The 18,024-nt window shown below is 46.1% G+C and overlaps 1 protein-coding gene across 2 annotated transcripts in view; it reads right to left on the reverse strand.

Moving 5' to 3' along the window:
• Positions 1 to 18,024, reverse strand: part of DVL1 (dishevelled segment polarity protein 1) — a 173,976-nt gene that overhangs the window by 22,656 nt on the left and 133,296 nt on the right. For both annotated transcript variants that reach the window (XM_065421252.1, XM_065421251.1), the window contains exon 5: positions 6,349 to 6,487. In XM_065421252.1, the coding sequence (XP_065277324.1) occupies positions 6,349 to 6,487 (139 nt within the window). The remainder of the gene's footprint in view (positions 1 to 6,348; positions 6,488 to 18,024) is intronic.

An 18,024-nucleotide genomic window follows, 5' to 3' on the forward strand; every position in this document is an offset into this window, starting at 1 on the left:
CGAGTCATTAGCATGGTTTGCACTTGGGTCTTCCAGATCACAAGCTAGACTTCTACCATTAAAGCTTAGCTGGTGGCTAGTAGTAGGCTGTTATTTTCTAGTGACCCAGCCACTAGATGGAAGTCGCATCAGACATGTTGCTAGTGTTACAGAAGTAGAGGTGTAAAAATACCACAAGAAAGTGAACAGAACAGAAGGAAGAAGTAGCAGAAATCTTGAGAGAAAGCCTGTTTCCCATGAGACTTAGAGGTTATACAGGTTCAAAGAGGTCTGAGAACTAGCATCCAAACTCTGGGTCACTATTCAACCCAAACTGTCAGATCTTCTTAGAGGTTCTTCCACCAACCACCATCTTATACGTCCTTTATTACTGATTTCTTAAAGAATAATGTACCCTACCCCTTCTGACTTGCTTACCTTTCATAATTATATCGAAGGAATTCTGAAGGGGTAGGGTAAATTATACCTTCTCAACGGAGACCGTGTCAGAGCAGAGCGTGGTTATTAAAAGCGTAACAAACCGATTCTTACAAACTGAAGGGAAAGGGAGACAATCTGCTTAATGATTCAGGAAGATGGGTTTGTAACCCTCAGGAAATTCCAGACATTCAAAGCATCCAATTGGCTCTAAAGTGCTGCGGAGGTGGTATCTGGTCTGGCCAACACCACCACCCATGTGTCCTATTCTCTAGGCCAGAGGAGCTGGGCACTCGGTTATTATTTATTTGCATTATGGTAGTGCCCCAGGCCCGACTGAGCTAGGCACTCTCTAGACAAACAAAGAAGACGGTCCCTGAGAATGTACACTATATGAGAGTACGACTACAGGGATGAGCCTAGATAGAGGGATTAGACAGAAAGAATAGGCAAACTGGGGAAAGATACTTGCGTACGTGTGAGAGTGATGGCAGTCAGAACATTTTAGCATCACTTGCAGGCTGATTCCACTGTCAACCGCACTCTCAGCATCTTCAAAAGGATACACCTTTACCCTCTCCATGTACCTTGGCGATCCTGGATCAAATTATACTAGTCTGGAGAAGTGAGCCTCATTTGGGAATCTGGGTTCCATTAGGATATGCACCTCTCCAAACGCTGAACACTGTCGATCTGTAAAAATGGAACTGGATATCCCACAGAACAGAAAGATTTTGCACTTTTGTTTCCAGCTGGTATCAGACTAAGAGGAGTCATGTTCTTTTGGTCTGCAGTATTTCCAGTTCTACTCTGCATCAGAAACCAGGGGTTGGGGGGCCGGGGAAATCAGACCCACAAAAGATCTCAGTTCATATTTGGATCTAAAATATGGTCCATGATTTGGGACAGTTTTTGTGCAATCCAAATTGGCTCTTTCACTCTTTGTCTTTCAAAATTCAGGACCACATCTTCAGCCTTAAGACATACTTCCCTTGGCTTGCTTTCTGGCATCCTTCCATCACAGATGAAGGATGTTAAAATGGTACTTGCAAAATGTATGCGAAAGAAATGAAAGAAGAGGAATTTATCCTGAAGAATGCTGCAAATGTGTACACGTTTAATTCAATTAATTCTTGATCCCTTCTTGTGGGAAGCTGGGCAAGGTTTTAAGCTGTCTTAATAACCTTGAGTGCAAGTACAAGGAAAGCAGTTAGTCTTGGCAAGACTTCTAGATGATGTGAAAGCATGTTTGTAAATATCAGGCTCCACAGTCTCTGCGATTTCTTTAAAAAAAAATAATTAGGGAAAAATCAAAGGAATCAAACTAATTTTCTCTTGCACGTTGCCATAACATTTTAGCCATCTCTTAAGTTCTTCTTGCCAACTTTTTCATACCTGCGTCCTCAACAGAACTGCTGCTTACTCCATGTTTCATCAGTAAAGAAAATATATATTACAATTACATAGTCATACTAATTTGCATTTCTGTAGCACTTTTCATGCCCAGTATTTCACAAGTGCTTTATGAGAATTAATTACTTAATCCTTACAACATCCCTGGGAGGCGGGTAGGAATGATTACTGCCATTTTACAATTGGACAAAGAGAGTGACTTGCCCAGGGTCACCAGGTGTCAGTGCCACGCCAGGAATAGAACCCAGGAGTCCTGACTCTCAGTCTCCTGCTGCAACCACTGGCCAAAAACTCCTTTAGCTCTCCTCAAAACTGAAAGGCTACTAAATGCTACACAGAGGTTATAAAACGAGGACAATCAATGCAATCTGGTTTCTCCAAAGAGGGGGAAAGAGCGGGGGGGGGGGGGGGGGGATGGTAACGATAGACCTAATTTGCGAAAAGCGCTTCAGAAAACGTTCTTTCATTTGGTTCTTTCATGCAGTAGACTACAGCAAATCTGAAGGCAGTGCAGTTGGAATTCTCGCCACGCACGATTTTGACCACATTAGAGCTAAGAGTTCTTATTAATAATAATTATAGGCTGCTGTCAAAAACCTAACTTCCTAACAGCCTTTCGTTTTCCAACTATTTACGGTCTCAGGGGAAGGAAGAGAGACTTTAGAAAAGTACCTCTTTATTGAATGGATTACTCCCCAGCAGCTCTGTACTCAATGTATCACCCATTACCTGCAAACGCCACTAAGTTTACGCTGTTTAATGACTTGTGTACTATACCCCATTATAGCACGTTGCTTTAAAGGCATTTTTTAAAGAGAACAAAGTTTTTTGTATCTTTTTCCCACCTCCCAGAAGAAAAACACCAAAATGAATCAGAAGATCAAAGTCTGAAACTCCCTGAACCATAAAAGAGTGAAATCGCTACTGTCTGTAGAGAACCTGAGACAGAGATATGCCAGCACTATTTAAAAAAAAAAAAAAAATGATGTCTCCTACCATATAAGGCACAGATGATACATGAATCTTGGTGTAACAGGATCCTGGTTAAGAAAAGAAACCTAAAAGATGGTGTCGAATTGGGGAACTGTACTGCCTTGAGAGATCCACTCACACTGAAATAAAGTCCCCCTCACTAAAACCCATCACGGCTTTCACTGGATTGGAAATTAACCAACTCTGCCGCACCGCTCCAAGTTAAAATCAATCAAATACTCACAGAGAAGTACCACAGAAAGTTCACATCCTCCTCGTTGTTACCACCATAAAATTCTTCTCTCAGTGTTGTCCCCCTCACCCGCTCACTCCCCACTCTCAACTCGGCCTCCAATACTAGAGTTTATCAACGCCATTAAACAAACTTATCCCCTTTAGCCCTTTCCCCAGGCCCCCATCCCCAGCAGCTCCGGAGCGTGTTTGGTTTTCTATCGGGCTGTGTTTGCCGGTGAAGAAAATTCTCCCCCCACCAGCGGAATCTCTCATCCGCTTGTGAACATCGTCTTTGTTAGAGAACAACATACCTTGGCGCATTCCATTACACTGCTCTTCCTGACGCGCTAGCCTGGCAGCTGCTTTGTATGCCAAGAACTTCTGCCCTCGCCTAGAAAGGAAAGGGCCTTGGCAGCAGCTTCTAAGAATTTCTCTCTCGTCTTGGGTCAGGTGCAGAGTTTTCTTTATTAAAATATAGGACAGGATTTAGCTGGGTCTAGCATGCTGTGCTTCAGTAGCCACCCTGACTGTGCTAATCCTGCCCCACTGCATATCTTGCTGCCATGGAAATAATTCATTTATTTACAAGAAACAAAATGAGCTGCAAGGCTCTCTTGGAAACCCCAAAGGTTTTAGGGAAGCTTAGAATGGATGCAGGTTAAAGGCAAAGGGCCGGATTCTGCACATCATTTAGGCACAGGGAAGGCTGATGGGCTTACTCGTGTGTATAAAATACTTGAGGATTGGTCCGTGCATTTCCGCATGTTGGCGATCCATGCCCCACGGCTCACATTTGCACAGGGAATTTCCATTTGCATGTGAAATTATCAGCTTTGGCTGGGCGTTTTTCATCCAGACTGTGTCTTGCGAGCACATATTTTTCAGGTCAAAGCAAAATCGGCCAAACTGTCAACAGATGACCCGGTAGCCCAAACGAGCATGCATGTGCATGGGCAAATGGGCATTCTGCATACCGCATTACCCATTTGAAAAACCCGCCCTTTACAGGTGTCAAATGGAGCTGAAATTAAGGGGGATTTTAGCAAATTAAAAATAACTGAGGCCCCAGTTCAGCAAGGAGTTTAAGCATCTGACTAGCTGCAAGCCTGCAAATAATTCCTCTAAATTCAATGGGCCATTCATGTGCATGTGCTTAAATACCTTGCTGAGTTGGGCTCCTTTTTTGTTTGCTTTTCACCTTAGAAATAACAGGAATATCAAGTTGTGTCTTTCGTGGTTTTACTAGAGGCCTCCTTGGAGTACCAGAGACCTGGAACGGGCTTTTTCAGCTCAGCATCTCCAGAGGACGTCAGCACAGCTCTAGATACAGCATTTATAGCTACTTGCATTGGAAAACCAGCAGAGGGAACAAGAAGTTGGTCTTGCAAAAACAATGGTGAGTTTTGTTTTAAATCTTGCAGCAATAGAGTGGTAAAATCTTTAAAAATATACAGAATTAGAATATGAGCGCCTTGTCATCCTACAAACCCTTTAAGGAAAGGCAAACACGCAACCAGAGACAAAGCAAGGGTGCTTTGATATGGAAGATCATTTTGAAAACATCAAGGAGTATTTCCCCACTACTCCCAGTGCCCTGGCTCCAGGAAAGGTAAAGATTAACTAAAATGCCCATATAAATATTTGGCAAAACAGGCCTTCTTTGTAATAGCATTATTTGGGATGAATTCCTCTACTGCTCATAGGGATCACAGAATATGTAATTCAGCATTAATTAATGTCTACTTACTTGGAAGATATTACCAAGATATTTTATTACAATATTCACATCATAGAATCATAGAATATCAGGGTTGGAAGGGACCTCAGGAGGTCATCTAGTCCAACCCCCTGCTCAAAGCAGGACCAATCCCCAACTAAATCATCCAATTACCCCAACATCATTACTACCGAGTGTTTTGCAGCTAATAACAAGCCAAAAAACCAACGTCTGTCCTGGTACTTGAGGTCTGCACATTGTTTGGGTTTCAAAATGTAGCCGTCCTTGCTCTGAGGACACAGAGCAGGATAGCTGTTAAAGGCATGGGAAGGCCAGGAATTAGAGTTGTTCCTTAATTGGAACACTCACTCTCAGCTACAGGGCAATTCGGCTCTCGGTCCAAACTTCTCAACTGGGTCCCATCTCTAGTATCCAGAGATGAACGGGAAGGAGTAACCAGTAGGCCAGTGCTCAGATCAAAGTAAAGGGCAAATAAGTCCCCCATGGATGCGTCCCCAGAGGTCCTCCATCATTTGGTTTTAAGAAGGGCCGCTGTGTATTCAGACAGTGGAGTATTTAGGCTTTGGCAGATCAGACCATCTTAGGAGGCTGTGCAGAGAAGGGAATTCACCTCCTGCCAGATACTCCCAGCTGTGCATCCCCACTAAATGGGATTAATGTCCCAATTGGTCTCAAATGGGTTCCCTGAGAATTGCAGCGAAGCAGACTCCCTGATTAAGTGGCTCCCAATTAAGCAGCTGGTCCTGTCTACCAATCGACTGAGCAGTCAATATAGAGCAGGCACCATTTCAAACTCAACGTCCACTGTAGTTTCACCCTATGATAAGAAGGTGCCACAGCACTGGGGGTGAGGCAAATGCTGGGGTTTTAAAGGACACTCGAGAATACTTCTTGTTGCCCCCTTGACTTGGAAATTCTCCCAACAACCCACGTAATCCGGAAAACCTTCCTACCTTGGGCCCCTCGCTTCTCCCCACCCTCCCTCAGTCGAACAGCTGTCTGTGACTGGTCTTTGTCTTCCACTGCAAGCCCGCGGGGGGTAGGGAATGAGTCTTACTCCAGGTAAAGAGCCTGGTAAATTCACACTGTTCAACAGGGGCTTTGCCATGAACCCAGAGCATGGAGCAGCTTGTTGGCCGGCTTCTCCAGGAGAAAATCGGGAATCAGATTGTGACTCAGTCAGTCTGGCCCCTGGGTCCCTCTCCTTCCTCCAGGCAGGGGATGTGATTTGCATCAGTCCTACACCTACTGCAGACCAGGTTTTTCCTCTGTACCCGCTCAGGTGCGCTGGCTGGCAGCACATGTGGGTAGGTGATGTGGAGCCCAGGCTCCATCTGCTCCCGAACCCTGCCCGCTGCCCACCTTTGCAGAAGCTGCCCCACGGCGGCTGCTTTTCCTCCCCCACACCCCATTCCAAGCTGCAAATGGTGATGGGGAGAGTGTGTGTAAGGGATGCCTTACGCTCCCTTAGCCCGGTGCATAGCTAGGGTCACAGTCTGGCCCTACATGATTAAAAGCAACACAGTAAATCCATCTTAATTGCTCAGCATGAATTCCCCACCCCGGCTCCCTACCTGCTTGTGTTATCGTCATCATCCGAGTCAATGAAGCTGCTGGACTCCAGCTCACTGCTCATCATGGTGGAAGAGCTGTCGTAGCCGGGCGGGTGCTCGCGGTGCCGGTCCAACTTGGGGTGCCCATTGAGCCGAGGGACTGAGGAGAGAACAGCAGGAAATCAGGCTGAGGTGGAGAGCGGGTGACAAACGACTGCAGTGGCATGAAGGTGCCAGGGATGGGAGCATGTGACTGACACTAAAAACAACCAATTCCCAACAGCCTGGGAAAAAGGCCCATCTTGAAAACAGAACCACTTAGTGTTTGGATTTTATTCAACAACTGACAAATCCTACCCTAGCCTTCCCCCATCTACCCCCCTCTGGCTCATTCGCAGACCAGGTTTAAGGTTCACAGGGAGAGTCGTACAGGGGTTAGGGCAGACGGGCTGCAGGTCAGGACTGAGGTGCATCAGCACTGCTCTGTGGGGAGCCCAGCGCTGAAAGAGCAGCAAGTGTTGAAAGTCAGGACTGAGGTTTGTTGGCAGAGCAGCACAAAGCATGGGGTGCCACAAACTGGGGGTGAGACACGTAGAGCAGCGGGGAAAAATGTGCACTGCCCCGGTCTGCACAGTGCTATCAACTTCTCTCTCAGACACAAATCCGTACATCCCGCCCCCACGCCCAGTCAGGTTCCCCACAACCTGGGCAGCACAATTACGTTGCAGCCTCATTGTCTTGGCCTTTCCATATGCATAAAATATATCGGCACATTTTCTTCTGCTAACACAGCTCTGAGTATGCAATCAGAGTGCAAGGACTTCCCTGTACATCTTCCCTCCAAAAGTGTACCCCATTTACCTGAATGCACCGGTGGTTCACCTCTGGCTACAGAAACACTCAGGATATCCCTCTACAAAACAAACTTCCTCTCTCTCTTCTCCCACTCAGTCACCTGTCACTAAAAGACCCTTGACCTAAGAGTGATACAATTTGCCAAGAAAGTTCTTGTCCTAGACGCCGGAAAGGCTGTTTCTGATAAGGCACCCGGTCAAGAAATCAACAAACTGGACTTCAAAGCAGAAATGACTTTTTAAAGCACACTTTCTAATCCTTGGAATGCCTTCCCAGGTACAAGCAGATTATACAATGGAAAAGCTTCATACGGAAAGAATGATGGTGCCAGGAATATACAAACCAGAGGGCAATTATTATATCCAGGAAGAAACTTTCACAGCCTAAGACTTTGCGTAAGTTTTGAAGTAAGATTATTTGAAAAATACAAGAAGCAGCATGGACTAGAAAATAGACACAGGACGAGGGGTTGAGAGAGCTGATTTCTAGTCCCAGATCTGCCACCCTTAACCTTGCTGCCTCGGTTTACTCATCTGGGAAATGGGCATCTGACTACTTCCCTCCCTCCTTCCCAGTGGAATTAATTGTAAAGCACTTTGAGATCTCCAGACGAAAGGTACTCGAGAATTACAAAGCACTATTATTATTCTCTGTAATTCAAGCACTCCTGGCTGTAAAGCTAGATAATCAAAGTGCTGTGACAGTAACCGAGCCGATCCTTCTGGTGCATAATTTCCAAATCCCGTTCTGTCACCGCCTTGGCCCAGTTTACGTGAAGTTAGCAGTGGAGAAAGGGGCTATGTTGGCAGTCCCTGAAGACCCAAGTCGTCTTTGTATTGCCAAAGCGGGTGCAACCTGAAAGCAGCACTGTCAGTTCCCCTCCTCCTGGCCAATGTGACTCAATCTTGGTTTGCAGGGAACCATGCCTAGCAGCATCCCTCCTAGCTAGCCTATGCTGCACGAGGGGATCGTTCAGATGTCATGGTCCATCCAAGCCCTGACGCTCTGCTAGGATTGTGAACTAGTTCTAATAATGGGGTTCGAGACTGGAATCTTGTCCTCTCGGAACTACGCTGAGACCACCAAGGATGGTCCTGTGTTTAACACCTTGGGTGGGAGATCAGTGTTCAGTTCCAAGCACTGCCTCAGATTCCCCATGTGACCTTGGGACTATCGCCATTTAATCTCTCAGTGCTTCAACTCCCCATCTGTAACACTGGGACAATGGTACTCCGCCTCAACGAAAAGCGCAAGGGGAATCGACGGGAGAGCATCTCCCCTCGACACACTGCAGGGAAGACACTGTGGTAAGTAGATCTAAGTACATCGACTTCAGCTACATTGTTCACGTAGCTGAAGTTGTGTAACTTAGCTTGATCCCCCCTCCCCGTCTGTCGTGTAGACCAACCCTTAAATAGGCTGGAAACTAATAATTTATGTGTATATTGCACCACAGGTAAAAAATCCAGTGGGAATCCCCCCCAAAATAGCCTTCTAGTTCTGGATTTAAAACCAATCTCGGGGACCAGGCAACTAAGCCTGTATATCCCAGACTCAACACAGACAGAAGGGAAAATAAAGGGAAGTCAAATTTTGCCCCTCCCAGCCTGGACCATAGGAGTGTTCGGGCAAAAGCTATTCTAATGATCAAGCAGGCGGCCTGGAAACAGACACACACGTCTCTCGAATGGTTACTGAGGAAATAAAGACTAAACTGTGTTATTTCTTCTCATGGGGAATCGGCCAACTTTGACCTTTGTCAGCCAAGGTCAAGTAATCTGTTCTACAAACTCCCTGAATGTTCAAACCCAGCACCTCAGCCAAGCTTTAAGAGCCATGTTTTTCTTTCACTGGTGCTGTCATCCGTGACAAAACAGAAGGAGAAGGGAAAAACTTTCCCGATTCTAAAGCTGAGAAAACAGTGTTCTGTCCATCAAATTAGTAAGTTTCACACAGCTACCAAACTGTCCGTTAAAACCACAGAGAATATCCTTGGCTTGGGCTAATGACAAGCCTCCTTCCTGGGGAATGAGTGAATAGTTTTAAATCCAGATACAGTGCAGTCTAGTGGCTAGAGCACATGCCTGGAAAATCTAGTGGCCTGGGTTCTGTTCCCAGCATCAACGTTGCTTCATCTCTCTGTGCTTCGGTTTTCCCCATCTGTAAACTGGGGAATGATAAACCACTTAGCTCCTGCTGGGAAGGTTTTGAGGCTTAATTAACGTCCATAAAGTCTTGGAGACCTTCAGATGGGAGGCTCTATAGAACTGCGAAGTTATGTTGTATCACTGAGGCTGAGCGACGTAAGTTATACCAACATCAGCACTCCCGTGCACAGCACTGTGTCGGCAGGAGAGCGTCTCCCGTTGACATGGCTGCTGCCGTTCGCGGAGGGGGTTTTATTATGCCAATGGGAGAGCTCTCTCCTGTCGGCATAGCACGTCTTCACCCGATGCGCTGTTGCGGCACAGCTGCACCACTGCAGCACTTATGTGTAGACATGGCCAAAGAAATATTCCAATCCCATTGAGAGTCAATGCAATTTTGCGTGGCTAACTTCCCGTAGACGCCTTTGAAAAAATCCCATCTTAAAATCACCCAAAACGTGTTAGTCTTCCTAAGCAGGAACCTTTTGTTGCTTCCGTTGTGCAAATGCCAAAGGCACACTCCTGCCCACGCCTGTTCAGGCCCAGGAAGGAATGTTTTCATTACTGGTCCAGAGGGCGGGGTAAAACAAAACAAAACAGAAGAACACAAAGGCTTCCCTGCTGAAAGAAGCCTATTCTGTTGAGGGGAGATTTAAAGTAATTGCCAGGCAATCGGAGTCACCATCAGAGCTCCCCGATTCTGGTGACTTGGTAAGACAAGAGAGGAGATGTGAACCTGAGAGCTAAAGAACACAGACGGTCCTTAATCCGTTTACAAGAGAACAAAGCCATGCATGAAGCTTTAACTGCTGGGGCTCGCTTCCCGTTTCCTGACATTCTTCTCCACGCCCAGATGTTTCTTGCCCCTCAATCAAAGACCCATCCTACCTGCCCATTCCCTCTCCGCATTCTGCAGGTGCTCTTCCCCCAACTCTGTCTCGCTAAGCCTCCTAAGGTCTGCTCTGGATAAAAATAAGGAGCACTTTTCATCCAAAGCTCTCACAGCTTTCTACAACGGACAGCATGAGGAACTTCATTCTGCAAAGCCCAATCCAGCAAAGCACTTGAACACATGATTAACTTAACTTTAATCATGTGCTCAGGTCCCATGGGAGTCAATGGGGCTTAAACGTTAAGCACGTGTAAAAGGTCTGTGCTGAATCGGGACCCACATCTCCAAAGGCAGTTAGGTGCCTAACTTCCATTGGATGGGATTTTCAAAGGAGCCTACGGGAGTTAGGCACATAAATTCCAATGGAATTTCGGAGACTAAACACCTTTGAGGATCTGGGCCTAAGTGACCTGGCCAAGGGCAAACAGCGAGTCTTTGTCCCTCTTTGGTGTTGGCTTCATAGCTGGATTCGATGCACATCTGGTTAACAAAAGCTGAGCCTGACACTACCCGACAGCTGAGGAGCCATGCAGATGAATTTATAAGATTAGCTTCACAGCTTTGCGGTCTCAAGGCAGCATTTCCAATCAGGCAGGTCACAGGCAGCACCTCACTAAGGCAAGGTGTGTCTATTGACAACAAACCGTTGTCACAATGTGGGAGCTGAAGTTGAGGAGAAGAGGGAAAGGGTTTAGGAATAGACTGTTGGACCCAATTTTTACGATGCTGATCACGGTTGGTGTGGAATACATGTTGGCTTTCCTTTTAATCGGACTGCATGTTTAATTTTGGTAGAAGGGGGGAAAAAAATCCATGATTTGGGTTTGTACTTTGGTTATAAGACCACATGAAATAAATACATACCCTGTCAGGAAAGAGGGCAGGAACGGTCCATCGGATTCAGAAATATTAGTGCAAGAGATTATTAAATAATTCCTTGCACTTCCTTCTGTTTGAACACTTTGCTACGCTTGAGCAACAATGAGGCTGAAATGTTCAGAACTGCTATGATGACTATTGACTGTGTTGCTGTAGTACTGAGAGTTCACAGGACTGCATCAGCGTCCCATTGTGTTGTACAAACACAGAGAAATAGCCCCTGCCTTTGTGCAAGGGATCTCATTAGGGTTGGGAAGGATGGAAAAATCTACCGCAGCCTTGGGGTTCAGCAGCCGTTATAGTAACCAATACCCCTCTCACCTCCACCCCATATGCTGGGGCTTAGACCAGGAATCCACAAAGATCTCCTTGCACTCAAACCTCCTGTCCTTGCTGTTGTGCAGAGTCCTGGGGACGAGGTGAAGGAAAAATCAAGAAAACGAAGAGCAACGTGATAGCAGAACCTGAACACATCCAGCAGCTGGCCGGGAAACACAAGAGTGGAGGTGGTCACAACGCCAGCAGATACGTGCAGATCAGCCTGTAGCTGGGTCTTCAGCAAACACCGCAGATAAACACTAAGATTAAGGAAACCCATCTACCATAATCCATCATTCTGGGTCAGCTGAATCTCCGTGCTGGGTTTCTGTCTGAACCGGCTGCTAAGGATTCTCCTTTCCCATTCAGAGGAGGGCTCCTGGACTTGCCAAATAAACACCGGGTTTCCAGTTTATTTTATCAGCTGTGCTGGATGGGGACCCTTATTGTGCAAACCAAAATACAGGAACACATGGCAGCATTCGGAGCGAAAGAACAGTTTCTCCTCCCCCCCATTCCCCCCAACATGATCCCCGGGAAAGTCAGGTTAACAGGAACTGGCCAGGGTTGCATGAAAGGCAGAGTGGTGGGTCAGAAAAGGCTTGAGAGGCCCCATCTAATGGTTAGCCTGACAAGGAATGATAGGAAACAGGTTCTCGCATTATTATTGCAGCAACTTCCCAACTAAGATGGGGACCACATTGCGCAAGGCGCTGTATGTACACACACACACACACACACACACACAGCAACTGTCCTTGCCTCAAATAGCTTACAATCTAAACAGACAAGTCAGACGGCAGGTGGGAGAAAGGCAGGATTATTATCCCCACGTTACAGATTGGAACTGGGGCCCAGAGAAGGACTTGGTCTCACAGGGACGTCTGCAGCAGAGCCAGGGCATACAACCCAGATCTCTCAAGTCCCAGTCTGGTGTCTTAAATACGAAACCACCCTTCCTTGCATGGGTTAGTGGGAATTGTTGAGTGGGATGGGAAATTCCATAAGGGAAGCAGGCCCGGAGGGAGGCTATTCAAAAACGGGCAAATAGGGGAGGAGAGGGAGGCTCCTAAGGCAGGGAGAGACCCAGACCACAACCCCAAATCCAACTACCTCTGGGATCCAGATCTCAATTGTGTCTTGAGCTTGTTGGTATCCCCAAGGGAGGAGAAGGAAAAGAAGAGAGCGGGTTGAAGAACGGAAGAGTAGGTGGGCTGGTCAGTCAGGGGCCGAGGAGACCAGGAGGGCAATGAAAGGATTTCAGAGACAGCCTCCATTTCCTGACCAGGGACAGCAACTCCCGCTGCTGACTCCAGGCCCCGGAACGACCCAAAGCCACACACGTTCACATATGGTGGAAACGCAGCCACTGAGGTAAAACACACTCTACTGGACACTCTTTGGGGCAAGGACCATCTTTTTGTCCTGTGTCTGTACAGCCCAATGGGGTCCTGGTTCATGACTGGGGCTCCTAGGTGCTACAGTAGATGAGGAAAATAAAACTGGTCTCCCTGTTGTCTCGTCTGTGTAAACCTTGTCCGTCTTCGATCCAGTTCAGGCTTTTCCATGGTACGGATCACCTCAGACTAAGTTCTGTGAGGCAGAGCATGTTCCTTATTCTAGCTTTGCAAATCACTGGGGAAATTTCTGCTAGCCCTACTGCACAGTGGTTTGGCTCACCCCAGCGCAGTGCTGTAGCAGTGGTTAGCTGAAAAGTAGCCCATCAAAAACCAAACAAAAAACCACCCTAATGTTGAGCCCTAAAAAAAGTTTAAGTCTCCATCCACTTCAGCGGTGTTTTAAGGGATATAAACCTCTGAAAACTGGGGCTAAACAACAGAATGCCCCAAAATTCAAAAGATTCTAGCTTGAGCCATTAGGTGTAGAGATGATTTTTCTGATGTGTGCACACAGCCCCTAGCACAATGGGTCCCTGATCTCCCAAGCCAGCTCACCAAATGCAGACCCAAGACAGAGCAGAACTGCTTGCGAGAGCTGACTGCATATCATTTGCTGACAACAAACGGGGAGTGAAGTCTTGCTCCCTCTGAAGTTTTGTTGTTGACTTCAGCTTTCCAGATTCACTAGCTGCCTCATACTTTACCATGGACAGATTGAATCACTTTGTTCTTTCTGAATCTTAAATGTTTATTGTTCATACAGGAGCTGTATATAAATTAGAAGCAGCACGGGTCCAAAACGCTAACCCCGAGGAGCCCCGCTTTATACTTCCCCATTAGACAAAACCCCCTTTTTTATTTTTTCTTGCCCTCCCTGAGTTCCCTCTGCTATTCGTCGGTTGCAACTTATAAAACCAATCCCATCAATGGGAGCGGATCATTTTTATTTCATTTGGTGGAGCTGACGTTAAACAGAGCCCTGATCTTAAAAACAAGCCCCCGTTGGGGAAAGCTTGCCCAGCTCCAATTGGCTGGAGCATGAAGATCACAGAAAAGTTGCGGGGCCAGAATTTCATCTCAGGTACAGGGGTGTGAAGGGGAGATGAATCTGGCCAACAGGCTGCACCAAAAGGAGAAAGCTTATTTATATTCAGTTTTGATTATTAAGCATGTAGCTTTCGAGGCCAGTTGCATTTGTCGTGTTCCCCCTTCCCCTCCGGTTGCATAACTGTTCTCTATTTTTGCAGCTGAAGGACTCTGTGCATAAGTTTGGGTTGCCCCCGGCACTCATTACTCCATGTTCACTGTGGAAGCCCCAAATCCACCCCACCCCCCCGGCAGTGACTAGATACCGTAGATTCTTTATTCTATTCAGAGTGGGTGGTCTAAGAGCTTTTACCACTGTGGGTCCCCTTTTCCTCTGTATAATTCCATCTTGCATTCTCTTCACCGCTGAAAACTCCACGTGTCATCACTTATGGGAGGGTTAAAGAGGGATATTTATCGCCTGCAACCTCCAAGCTCTCTCTTAGCCCACACAGCTGGGAAGGACACTCACTTCCAAAACCAGGCCTCCCTCACAACACAGCTCCTCCTTCATAATGGAGCGTTTAGCCAGTGAATTTTTCTGTTCACAAAGTGTCGGTGAGCAGATGGTTATAATATCCTTGAATTTGTCATTCAGAATTCTTTGCCAAATAACGCTGATGGATAATTCTGGGTCAGTAGCTCATTTGGTTTGCAAAGAAGATCCACCGTTCAAAATGCTAGGCTTTTTGATTAGTCACAGAGGTCACGTGACAGGCTTTTGTTCTCTCATTGGATGAGCATAGCTCTTAGAATCCGGTTTCAGGTGAGAATCCTTGCAACTGCAATTTGTTATTTGTTTCCTTTTTACACTCTTGCAACGCTTGCTCAGAATTCATTGATCCCACAAACCTCAATGCTAATAAATTCACTCACCAGGACATTCACAGAAAACAAATGCTCATAGCAAATTTGCTTCAAAATTCAAACTAATATTGATACGATTTTTTTTTTTGAAGTGGTCACTGTCTCATTGTCTAACAGTAGGGTCTGTCGCAGGCTTCTTGGCTATTCCTATAATAGGGTTTTAAGCAGTATTTCTCTATAAGAAAACACTGTGCATTGTCTGGCTAAAGATTTATGAAGGATTACAACACAGCATGAGCACATTCTTCACTGCGATTATCTCGCACTCTGAATTAATATCGACAGGAGCGGTTAGCTTTGGCATCTCAGAATATCCCACGATTTACATTTCCCTAAAGTACCTGCTCGTTTTGGAGGCTATAAACTTGAAGCTGTGACTTATATTCCAAACAAACGGACTAGGATAGCTAATCCCACGTGTAATATTTACTCAAACAGTTTCCCCATTCATTTTCAGGTAAATAATTTATCCCAGAAAAACTCCATCCGTTCACAGCCACTATGAAGAATTAATGGCCCACATCAATTTGCTATGCTCTTTAGTTCTCAGGGGGGGGGGCTTTTCACATGGAGGACCGTTCTAAAAGCAGGCAGAATTTTAACCAGCGGAGTGCTGCTTCACATACCTGGGACAAAAACACACCTAGCAGGGTTTATCTGTATACTGGGCAAGTTTCCTTCAAAGCTCTGACCTTCCAATGAAATACCAGTGTTTAAAAACACAAGTGCCATACGGCGGCTGCACCTGTGGTTAGCAGTGAAAGGGTTAAACATGGATCCATTAGCACTTGTTTTTAACTTTCCTCAGTTTCCTGGTCACTTCGGTTGGTGATCAGAGAGTCTCGCTCTAGGCCAGGTGTTCCCCTTCATGGCCCATATTCTCTTTCTACTCAGTCTTGCGGTGAAATCATAGGGTTGGAAGGAAGAACGCAAAGCTCTGGAAAGCAGCTGGGAGCAGGGGAGTGGGAGTCAGGACTCCTGGGTTCTATTCCTGCCTTGGTCAGTGCCTGGCTGTGAGATCTTGGACAAGTCTCAATCTCTCTGTGCCTCAATTTCTCAGTACGTAAAATGAGGTGAAGCTGCTTCCCAAGCCGTCATGAGATGTTTATAAAGCCCTTGGAGATCCTACGCACATGCCATGGGAGTGCTAAGGGCTTGCAGAATAAAAATCTTGCCAATTGACTTTGATGAGCCACTCCCCTCTCCCCCGCCCACCGTTCGCATGCCGAGAATGGGCCTCTCACCACTACTCACTAAAAGTATAATAGCAGGGTGCTGGGGCGGGTGCTTTAATGGGTGTGGGGGCAGGTTCTGTTTGTGCCAAGAGTACCTGTGAATTTTTAGTGGGTGCAGTGTTTGACAATGCTCCCCCCCCCCCCAGTGTTAAACGAGCTCTTTCCATCAGATGGATACGGATGGGAATGTAAAAATACTTAGCACTCACATGGGGCTGTGTCTCCCCAAAGGACTTTACAAACATGAAATCATTTAAACCCCCAATACGCTGCAGGAGGCAGGTGTGTGTTATCGCCACTTGATAGACTGCCTCGGTTTCCCTGTCTAAAGACCACATGGTTACAAAACGCCCTCGCAGGAGCTGTAATCTGTTTGACCGCATGGAAGCCTCAGTTAAGATGGCTCTTGATACCTACAGTGATACACGCGGGGCTGAGCTTCTGGGTAGCATCGGATTGGTTCCAGGGGTCTCATCAGGGGGTGACACCACTTGTGGCAATGTCTTCTATTGTGACTGGGTCTCGGAGGGGAACGTTGCTGCTGCTGTTGTCGCCACCTCTGCTGCTGCTGCCTCTCCTGCCGTGGCCGGCTTCCCCCGAAACATTCCAGAAAGGTGGACGTGACCATGTCCCTGCCCAGCCCGGGGCCCGTGAAGGAATCCACAGTATGCACGTGACAGCCACGCCGTGCAACTCAAGCAACCAAATCCAGAGGCACAAAATTCTCCCGCTCTGTGCATTAAAAATAACTCTACTCCTGAAAAGAGGGTGGCGTTCAGAGCTCCAGCTGGGATATTAAGCGAATTCTTTGCCTGAAGACTCAGAGATTAGGGGGGGGGGCGGGGGGGGAGAAAAATCTGCATGCTCTTCCTCCATGACATAATCCCAAGGATGCTTGTGCCCGAAGGGCAGCCACTCTGGTGAGCACTGTATCTTCAAGGGACTGGGGAAACAGAACACAAATCATTTGCATGGGCTTTTTCACATGGCTGTTCCCTGAACATGCTTTGCACTCTCTTTTTCATGGATCATCTCTGAAGAGTCAAATCCTTTTACAGACACATTTTTAATGGGATCCCTAGAATATACGCTATAGTCCTCTTTATCCAAATAAGCCACGCATAAGCACAGCTTTGGAATTTGCATGATTACTTTTTACTCTATACTCAGGCTTCAGGAGATTATGATGATTTGGGGATTATTATTTTTAAATTGTCTCTGACTTTTAATGTATTTTAGAAATACAGTTCGGGCCTAACTACACTGGCTGATTTTTCTATTTTAATATAGCTGTTTAAATTCTTTATTCATTTTGCCTCGAGGATAATGTATTAATAATAAACAATAGTTAAAAATAGTATCCTTACAGTACACGTGTGGGGATTCCCTTCTTATAAATTTGTTCAGTTTCATGTACACATTAGTAGCCAACATGAGCACAGGCAGTTTGCTCAGACAAAATTCTGTCAATTATATTGGTATAAATCTACAGTGACTCCACTGACTTCTACTTGACAAAGGATAAAACACACAGACTGCTGTCAGGGATCTTGTCTGTTTATAGTGGCAGAGGCATTGCTTACAATGTACAATGGATCAAATTCTGGTCTCACTCCCACCAGTGTAAATCCAGATTAACCTTCAGTGAAGTCAACGGGAGTTTGGAATGTGTAAGGACCACAAAATATAGCCTGACAGACTTTGAGATCCTACAAGTTATGTCCCTGATTCAAGAAGTGACATAGCATGTGCTCAAATACATCTCTTGCTAAGTGTGTCCTTATACCCCATTGACTTCAACAGGACTTCAACATGTGCTTAAGTTGTTTCCTGAATCAGGACACCTGGGCAAGATCGCACTTTCATTCAAGGCAAAATAACTATTGATTTCAGTGGGAACTTTGCTTGAATAAGATCTCCAGGATCAGGTCCTAGAAATCAGTTATTAATGCCACCTCCTCTGGAGTCACTGTGAAATTAATCATAGAACATTTTCTGTTTGATGCATTTCAAAGATT

This window comes from Emys orbicularis, chromosome 22, assembly GCF_028017835.1.
Source record: "Emys orbicularis isolate rEmyOrb1 chromosome 22, rEmyOrb1.hap1, whole genome shotgun sequence".
Classification (NCBI taxonomy): domain Eukaryota; kingdom Metazoa; phylum Chordata; order Testudines; family Emydidae; genus Emys; species Emys orbicularis.